Below are 9,929 nucleotides of genomic sequence, written 5' to 3' on the forward strand. Positions count from 1 at the left end.
ATGAAGCTGAGCAGACGAGTGGAGCTGCCGTTGCAGAGACCAGCACCAGCCATGGGGAGAGCTGCCCAGCAAACCCTCCTCGCCTTACTCTGTCTAGCAGCTATGGTTTGTGAGGCTCAGGACACCTGCCCAGGTGAGTCACAGACAAACCTGTTACCTTTTAACATAAGAACATAAGAACATAAGAAAGGCCGTACTGGGTCAGACCAAAGGTCCATCTAGCCCAGTATCTGTCTACCGACAGTGGCCAATGCCAGGTGCCCCAGAGGGAGTGAACCTAACAGGCAATGATCAAGTGATCTCTCTCCTGCCATCCATCTCCATCCTCCGACGAACAGAGGCTAGGGACACCATTCTTACCCATCCTGGCTAATAGCCATTTATGGACTTAGCCACCATGAATTTATCCAGTCCCCTTTTAAACATTGTTATAGTCCTAGCCTTCACAACCTCCTCAGGTAAGGAGTTCCACAAGTTGACTGTGCGCTGCGTGAAGAAGAACTTCCTTTTATTTGTTTTAAACCTGCTGCCTATTAATTTCTTTTGGTGACCCCTAGTTCTTGTATTATGGGAATAAGTAAATAACTTTTCCTTATCCACTTTCTCAACATCACTCATGATTTTATATACCTCTATCATGTCCCCCCTTAGTCTTCTCTTTTCCAAACTGAAGAGTCCTAGCCTCTTTAATCTTTCCTCATATGGGACCCTCTCTAAACCCTTAATCATTTTAGTTGCTCTTTTCTGAACCTTTTCTAGTGCTAGAATATCTTTTTTGAGGTGAGGAGACCACATCTGTACACAGTATTCGAGATGTGGGCGAACCATGGATTTATATAAGGGCAATAATATATTCTCAGTCTTATTCTCTATCCCCTTTTTAATGATTCCTAACATCCTGTTTGCTTTTTTGACCGCCTCTGCACACTGCGTGGACATCTTTAGAGAACTATCCACGATGACGCCAAGATCTTTTTCCTGACTCGTTGTAGCTAAATTAGCCCCCATCATGTTGTATGTATAGTTGGGGTTATTTTTTCCAATGTGCATTACTTTACATTTATCCACATTAAATTTCATTTGCCATTTTATTGCCCAATCACTTAGTTTTGTGAGATCTTTTTGAAGTTCTTCACAATCTGCTTTGGTCTTAATAACATGGATCTGACTGGTTCCCATTTTAAGATGCAGAATTTAGAATGCACAGAATTCCTCATCAGTCAGAATATGAAGTTTAATATTAGCCCTTCTAATTTTCTTCCTTAATTAAATCACTTTTAATCAAGAAACAAGACGGCTCACATATGCACTGTATAACTAATGCCTTTCCATTGCTGTTGGGCTGTTCCATGGCATAGTATGAGACAGAGCAAAGGGGCTGTGAAACCCCCAGCTACTAGATTGGAGAAGAGATGAGATGCTTTTTATTACATCAGCCATGATTTTATTCTTTGGCAGTCCTCGAACAGCAACATTCTCCAGTTAAAGAATAATCTGATTAAATGAAAATCTTGCCGTATTCCATTCTCTACTGATTCTGTCCAGTGAGCTCAGATACTACAGAGATGGAGATGATATAAGGAATAGAATATGATGGATAGAATAGAATAGACCTAATAAAAGGAACAGAATATGATGCACATGATATCAAGTGAGAATAGAACAGATCTGATGTAAGGAATAGAACAGAATAAGTCTGATATAAGAAGTAAACTAGAATAGAATAGATACCTCTACCCATAGCTACTTTTGGTTTGCTCCTAGGGAGATATTATTCAGATCTTTGGAATTAATGTGAAAGTCAGAAAGTCTCTAAAGTTTATGGAAATTCACACGTGCACAATACTGTGGCATTTCTCAAATGTTCCCTTATTTCACACTTCTTAAGAGCTGCTCAAAGATACTTTCTTCCCAGCCTCCTGAACCCTGGTTACTTCCCTTTCTTGCAGCAGTACATGGTTGTAGGAAAAAGTCCCTGGGATCGTATTAATAAGACAAGGGGAAAGTAATGACTGCGGCTTGTGTTTAACGCAGTAGGTGCGGCTGCTTGGTTACATCCTGTGTAGCTTTCTTGATTTCCTCTCCCCAGCTGTAGGGGTACAATCCTGTTCCCAATGAAGCCAATGAGAAAACTCCCACTGACTTCACATTTACAAGCCTTGAGTCTTCTCTTGTTGCTTGCAGCCCCACTGCTCTCATCTATCCAGGTCACATGGCAGTGTGATTAGTTTTCACCCAGATCCTTGCTAATCCACCAGTTTTAGTGTCACTTGAAAATCTTTGTTGAGATTCTCCAGTGTCTGCCGTCCGGTCTCTTCTGGTGGTTAATTTAATACATGCAAATCCATGAACGTTTTAAATAGCCTCTTAATTCCTCAAATTGAGGCTGTGGTTTTTGTATTAGAAAAGGAAAAGGAAAAGGAAGCTAGCTTGTGGAGATTCTCATTTGCAGGATTTATTTCTCTCAGGGATCTGCAGAATGGTTCAATCCTATGGACCTCCTCACATGTCATTTATTTCTCCAGACGTGAAAATAGTGGGTCTCAGTGGTTCAGAGAAGCTTGCTGTTCTCCAAGGCTGCCCTGGGATTCCTGGTGCCATGGGGCCCAAAGGTGACCCTGGACCTGCAGGAATGAGAGGTATGTGCCCAGGGGCGGAGGGAGACTCTGCTTTGGATGGCAGAAAAATGAATGACTGATGTTATAATAGTTCAGCCCTTGGAGATCCTTATGAGTCCCCAACATGAGGAAAAGGTGCCTCAAGCAGGCTGGTCACTATGCAAGTCTCTAACTCCACATTGAGGGGCCAGAGCTAAGAAGCTGGCTCTGAAACATTGTCAATTTCTTTTTCCTCTGGCCAGAACAATGGTAGCCTGGGGGCTGCTGTGGAAGGGAGGCCAGCTGTGTATCTTTGATGGCCACCACCTTGGCCAGCACACCAGGGATCTCCAGAGTTAAGAGTGTGAGCTGATAGAGCAGGAGCCAAAGGGCCAAGTGCCGCTATCTGCTGCTGTAACACACTGACCTCCTCCCTCGCCTGTGGTTACAGATCTATCTGCCAGGACTCACATGTGCCAATAAACTATTTGACCCTATAGAGCAGCGGTTCTCAAACTTGAGCAACCCGAGGACCCCCATTTTGATTTTAAAATGTTCACGGACCCCCAAGCCCCCCGCTCCACCCCTTCCCCCAAGGCCCCACGCCCACCCCATCTCTTCCCGCCCCCACTCCAGCCCGGCCCCTCCTCTTCCACGCCTCTTTCTGCCCCCTGCCCCGAGTGCATCCCATCCCCGCTCCTCCCCCTCCCTCCCAGCACCTCCTGCACACCACTGAAGAGCTGTTCCCCGGCGTGCAGAAGGCGCTGGAAGGGAGGGGGAGAAGTTGAGGGAGGGAGGGGGAGGAGTTGATCAGCAGGGCCCACAGACCCCCTGGAGTACCCTCACGGACCCCAGTTTGAGAAACGCTGATGTAGAGAGGTTTGTTAAAACTAAGAGCTGGGTGCAACTCAGATAGCAGCTATGACAAGGCTTAGTGGAAGCAGGGTCTGATACATTCTCTGGGATGGATACCCCAATTGTCCACTGATAATGGCAGGATCCTCTCTCTGGACTCTAAGTTACAGCCTCATGAGTCAAATCAGAAATGGCAGATGTGGGGATTCAGTTCACTTCTAGTTGGTATGTTTGAATTTTTCAGGGCTTGCGCTGTCAAATATTTACTCTCTTGTGTTTGTAGGAGAACGGGGAGCTCCAGGGATCCCTGGAAAGATGGGACCAGCAGGGGAGAAAGGTAAAGCAAGAAAGAGCGAGTCACTTTGATTACATCACAGTAATAGTTTCTGAACATGCTTATCTTCAGGTTACATCTGTGAAAACTTTTTACCCCAGTAGAACCTCAGTTCTGAGCCCCCCACTGAAATTGTTGCACTTCAGATAAATCTTTCCGCTGTTTAACCAAGAGAAAAAAGGTGATGCTTGGCCTCCTTGGACTGAAAGGTGATTGATCATCTCAAATAATTCTTCTCACTGCAAAGCTGTGGCCCTTCTGTACTTTAATGACATACAGGGGATGGCTACACTGCAGCCGGGGGGGTGATTTGCAGTTCATGTAGCTGTACCCACATGAGCTTTAATCTAGCTAGCTTGCTAACAACAGAAGTGAACACATGGGAGGAGGGAGAGCTCAGTGGTTTGAGCATTGGCCTGCTAAACCCAGGGAGGTGAGTTCAATCCTTGAGGGGGCTACTTAGGGATCTGGGGCAAAAATCTGTCTGGGGATTGGTCTCCCTTTGAGCAGGGGGTTGGACTAGATGATCTCCTGAGGTCCCTTCCAACCCTGATATTCTATGTCTATGTGGGCTAAGCTACAGATGTGAGTATGTAGCCAGAGGGGTCGTGCAAACTTGTGCAGCCTATCCTGAATCTTGTACCACTGCATCCTCACGGCTATTGTCAGCAAGCTAAAATCTAGCACAAGTACGTCTACACGAGCTGCAAATCACAGCAGTGGAGACATACCCACAGTGACAGGCACGTATGGTGCAATAGTTCCGTAGTGCCCGCTGGTTCACAAAGGCCTGCGTGTCCTTACAAATATTTCTTAGCACTTACAGGAATTCATGCTCAGCTAATCCAATCCTGTACATGAGGGGGACTGTGATTGAGGCTTGGTATAAATACCATTTTACCCTCATCTTTCTTTGCAGCCACCCACTGCTTTGGTTCATGTAGCTGCCCTTATTCCAGTCTGCATCTAGAACTTGCTCTGGGTTTTGAAGGAACATCAGGTACAATTTTCAAAAGCGCCTAAGGAATAGAACCGGTTGGAATATTTTCACCAAAATGACGTTTTAGAAACTGGCCAGGGCTCTCTAGAGAGCAAGACTCTCATAGGCTGGTGATCATCGCACTGGCCTGTGATGTGGGACAGAGCTCATATTCTCATAGATTATTTCCCGGAGCCCCCTACGCACCCTCTCCCAACATGCTATAAAAACTCCAGGCCCCGGGGGCGGGGGGGGGGGGTTCAGCCACTGGGCTGGTGGGGGGGGAGCTCAGGGCTTCTACATAAGAACATAAGGATGGCCCTACTGGGTCAGACCAAAGGTCCATCTAGCCCAGTATCCTGTCTACCGACAGTGGCCAATGCCAGGTGCCCCAGAGGGAATGAACAGAACAGGGAATCATCAAGTGATCCATCCCCTGTCACTCATTCCCAGCTTCTGGCAAACAGAGGCTAGGGACACCATTCCTGCCCATCCTGGCTAATAGCCATTGATGGACCTATCCTCCATGAACTTATCTAGTTCTTTGTTGAACCCTGTTATGGTCTTGGCTTCTGCCCTGAGCAGTGGCAGGGCTGCGGGCTTCAGCTGAGGAGAGGGGGGGTCTCGGGGCTTAGCCCCACAGGGGTGGGGGCACTGGGGCTCAGGGCTGAAGCCCTGTAAGGTGCACAGGGGCTCAGACATATTTACCAGAGCAGAGCTCTGGACAGCTCCAGCTGAATTTAAGCCCTGATGTAGGGGAGCCAGGATCAAGTCTCTTCTCTGGCTGATTAAGAGCAGAGTTTTTCATCCCAAATCATCCTGACTCAAGAAGAAAAGGGACTTGAACTCCCTTCTCCCACATCCCAGTGTCTTAACCACTAGGCTGTAAAGTGTGAGAGAGTCTCTCTTGTCAGAAGTAACCAGAGAGCCTTGTACCCCAAAACATTCTCGAATAGAAAAGCTCAGGTTTCGATCGGAACATGGACATCTCAACACAATTTCATTTTCACAAAAAACCTTCAAAAGGTTTTTTTTTCATGCTAACGTGGAACGAAACCAAAATTCAAAACCTCCAAAGTTGCCGCGAAATGGAATTGTCATGCTCCGGACAGCTCTGCTTTTTAATGGGCCGTAGGCTCGTAAGTTACTTATGTGCTTTTGAAAATGTTACCCATTGTATCTGGCTGCCTGAAGTCCCTGGACAGTCAGCCAGGAGCAATTCTGCACCAAGCTACTTTCATCTTGTTTTCCCAAGTGAATTAATTTGTACAAACGGAGAATAAACCCCCAAATATTAACTTTTTTAAAAAAAATGTCTATGTACTTCACACGCTTCTAAATGTAATGCCCCTCTTCTGCCCTCATATTCTGTATTGTACCATCAATGCCAAATTCATGCAGCTCTGGAGATGTTGGAAAGGCATTAGGGTATTTTCCTGCAACAAGACAGGCTGACACCCCATGAGTGCTGAGGTTAGAGTGTGATCTCCAACTAATGCAAGGGTTTGACCCTGTGCTCCATTTTAGGAGAGAAAGGAGAGCCCGGAGAACCAGAAACAACAGGTAAGAACCTTGGCACTCTCCCATATGGCAGAAGAATGATTTAACTGACCATAGCAGCTGTGTTAGCCACGGGATACATTCTGTTATCAGGCACCTGTGAGCTGCAGTCTGTCTCCGATCCATCTCCTTCAGGAGGATGGTTAACCTCTCAAATAGCCGCTATTTCAAAACAAAACAACCTATTACCAAAACATTTCCTTCTCCCTCTTCAGTGTCGGAACTACTGCTCCCACGCTGCCTCCCCTGCCCCAGTAGGACAGTGACCCAAGGCACAGAATGAGTCATAGTTCAGAAAGACCCACTAAGTCATGATATTATTTAAGGTGGCCGGAGCAGTCCCTGATGCCCTTGTGAAAGGTGCCTCCTGGACGCTCTGTGTGGAAGTGCCAGCCCGTTCCCACTGATGGGTGGCAGAGTAACCCCACTCTTCTCCACGCCCTTTGTGGACACTGTTGGCATTAGCTTTGAGCAGCCCTTTTGCTCTCGGAGCAGGGGGGCAGGGACGGCGCTTAGGAGTAGGGCATGACGGTCCAGGGGCCTTCCCCTTCGCTTACTCACCTGCCAGGGCCAGGCACAGCCTCTCCCTAGTGAAAAGAGATGAAACAAATCAGCTGTCTAAAAAAGCACAAACTCTGCTGAGTTAACCCCCTGGCGAGTGCGTGTCACAGGTCCCCTTCTGTGCCCGAGCCACACAGGATAGGAGTAGGGGTCTGGTGTCAGGGGCCTTGACCATTTAGCTCAAAGCATAGCAGGGCCTGCTTTTAGTTCTGAAGGCCCCAAGATCGCATTGACTCTTCACCCATCCCTTGCCCGATCAGATCCAGTCCCGCGCTTTCAATCAATGCATGTTTAATTTTCCATTTTGTCTAGGACCCAGAAACTGCAAGGAGCTGTTAGCCAAAGGGAGAACGCTGAGCGGCTGGTACGCCATCTACCCAGGAGTTGCTGTTGATTCCATCACTGTCTTCTGTGACATGGATACAGATGGCGGAGGCTGGATTGTAAGTGAGAGGGAGTGTGGCGGGGAGGAGGGTGGTATAGAGAACACGTTTGATTTTAATCAGAGGTGCGAGGATTGCCACTTGCTGGCAGCTGTAATTCCGTCCTAAATTGAGGAAATGTTGAGACAGAGCTGAAATAATTCCTCCAATTATGCCCCAAATATGTCATCACAGATTTCATATCCAGGCCAGCCCATCAGTTCAAAGAGGAGAAACTGGGTTTGTGGAAACCTGGAAGTTTCCTTATTTGTTAGGTTTTGGTTTATTCACATTTGCTATTTAGGTCTTGTCTAGCCTGGAAGACTCTACAGGTGACTTTAGGTGTAATAACCTGCCTAGTACATGTGACCATGTCTCCCTCTAGTGGCTGGGAGGGCTACAACGGGCTTCCTTTATCTGCTGACCTGGCTTCCTTTGGAGCTGGTCACTCCTTACATCAGCCCATGAGGTGTGGGCACTCCCAGGGTATGTCTACACAGTAGCTGGGAACGAGCCTCCCGCCACCCTACAACTAGCAGTGCGACGGAGTCGCTCAAGTGGCAGCTTGGACCCCCAAGGTCTGAGCTCGGATGGCTAGCTCAAGTCTTGGCTGGAGCCATGCAGACATCTCCAGAGCTTAAGCACATTGCCTACAGCATTGTCAGCACCGGACAGCCTGGCCGAGGCGTGAAAGACCCTTATGTGACGGCAAAAGACTGCAAGGCCGTAACTCTGTCATATCCCAACTACTGAAGGGTTTTTATGTTCTTCAAGCCACGGAGTGAAAGAGAGAGGGGCCATGGAGCAGAGAGGTTACCAGCTAAGAGGGGGTTTGCAACACTTCCTAGCCTGAAGAGTTAGCTCCATCCATCGAACGTGCAGTTAAAAGAAGTAGATAGAAATGGATTTGCCCAGTTAAATGAGCTGATGGGAGCCAGAGTCACTCTTTGAACTTGGCCAGGTCACATCACATCTCTGAGCCTCCTCCTCCTCCTTCTCTACAGATGAAGGTAGTGGTGCCCATGTTTGTAGAGCAGGATCTATTGCAGGGAGATATATTGGAAAGCATTACGTGAATGCAAAGTGTAGTGGCTGCATGAGCAGGTATGAAGTAACGGTATGTCAGGCAGCTGTTTTATGATGGATAGAAACCATGGCGCAGTCTTCCACCTTGCACCCTCTCATTTCCTTGCAGGTTTTCCAGAGACGCGCAGATGGTTCGGTGGATTTTTTCCGTGACTGGGATTCATACAAGAAGGGTTTTGGGAACCAGCTGACGGAATTCTGGCTGGGGAATGACAATATCCACCTGTTAACATCCCTTGGTAACAAAATCATGGATGGATTCTTTTCTGGTTTTTGTTCTCTGCCAAACCATCTCCTTGGAGACAGGATACATAAAGTGATTCATCTGCTTGTATTCCATGTCTCAACCCCTCCTTACAAAGATCAGGCAGAACGTTAATGGAAAGTGATTGACATTTGTGTTTCCGTTTTGCCTCTAGAAACTTGTGAACTTCGTGTCGATCTGAGGGATGTGGAAAACAATAAATCCTTCGCCCACTATGAGACCTTCAGCATTTCAGGACAATCTGACAAATACAGACTGAACCTAGGAAAATATCTTACAGGCACTGCAGGTAAGTTTGGGGCCCATCCTGCACCTTGTGTACAAAGGAGGTATCATGAACAACCATCAAAAGCAGAGTATCTCTGGCAGTTCTACCAACTCAGAGACTACCTGAAAGGGGAGGCGGGAAGAAAGTCCATGTGACATTCCAACGCAGGCCATCGGCATGATGTTTTTCACCACACTTGTGCACAGTGGAATCAGAATGTTAACTGGAGTTGAACTCAGAATTCTTGGTCCTCCAGAGTCTAGAAAAAGGATGTTTGGTTTGGGGGAACTTAATAAAGTGAGGCCCTGCTGGGTCGGAGGTCTTTTCCCACAGCTAGCCTCCTATTTTTAAATATTGTTTGGGAAGGGAAAAGGAGCTATTAGAGGCACATTACGTATTAAACAAAAGGAATCATAGTTGTAGAGTCAAAGTGTGGAATAGAGAATCCCTGTTACTTAATAGTCACATTCAGGGGAGCAGGACATCTATCGGAACCTGACAGTGCGTTGTACACACAATCATGTTCTTGCTTCCGGTGTTTTAACAGGTGATTCCTTGTCTGGCCATAGAAATATGACGTTTACAACCAAAGACAACGACAATGATATGTATTTGGGGAACTGTGCTCTGCTGTACAAGGGAGGCTGGTGGTACAACAAGTGTCACGGTTCCAATCTGAACGGGCTGTACCTGCTGGGGCCCCATGAGAGCTACGCAGATAGTGTCATCTGGGCAACAGGCAAAGGGGCTCACTACTCCTACAAAGTCTCAGAGATGAAGTTCAGGCCGGTTTAGCACAAGGAAAGTGCAGCGCGAGGTCGCTCTCCAGCAACGTATGGGAATGGACCCTCACAGGTAGTTAGATGCCTAAAGCCCATTAATTTCCATGGAAGTTCCATGGACGTGCCTAAAGGATCTGGGCCTTAGAGCCTGATCTGAAGCCCAGTGAAGTCAATGGGAGTCTTTCCATTGACATCAGATGAGGCCCATAGCTGGAAGCAC

At 47.2% G+C, this 9,929-nt stretch overlaps 1 protein-coding gene across 1 annotated transcript; it reads left to right on the plus strand.

The window, feature by feature from the left end:
• Positions 1–9,722, plus strand: LOC135891156 (ficolin-1-like). Its single transcript, XM_065418650.1, has 8 exons — positions 1–133; positions 2,526–2,639; positions 3,736–3,789; positions 6,293–6,328; positions 7,199–7,329; positions 8,504–8,633; positions 8,814–8,948; positions 9,475–9,722. The coding sequence occupies exons 1-8, from the start codon at positions 1–3 to the stop codon at positions 9,720–9,722; spliced, it is 981 nt and encodes a 326-aa protein (XP_065274722.1).
• The last annotated feature ends 207 nt before the right edge of the window (positions 9,723–9,929 follow it).

The sequence above is a fragment of the Emys orbicularis genome, chromosome 18 (genome assembly GCF_028017835.1).
Source record: "Emys orbicularis isolate rEmyOrb1 chromosome 18, rEmyOrb1.hap1, whole genome shotgun sequence".
Lineage (NCBI taxonomy): Eukaryota > Metazoa > Chordata > Testudines > Emydidae > Emys > Emys orbicularis.

What these genes read in the sequence shown, in the direction of transcription:
- LOC135891156 (XM_065418650.1), top strand. Translation starts at nt 1, where the DNA reads ATGAAGCTGAGCAGACGAGTGGAGCTGCCGTTGCAGAGACCAGCACCA. An exon ending in GGCTCAGGACACCTGCCCAG is followed by an intron (nt 134 to 2,525) that starts GTGAGTCACAGA and finishes TTATTTCTCCAG; the next exon opens with ACGTGAAAATAGTGGGTCTC. An exon ending in CAGATGGCGGAGGCTGGATT is followed by an intron (nt 7,330 to 8,503) that starts GTAAGTGAGAGG and finishes ATTTCCTTGCAG; the next exon opens with GTTTTCCAGAGACGCGCAGA.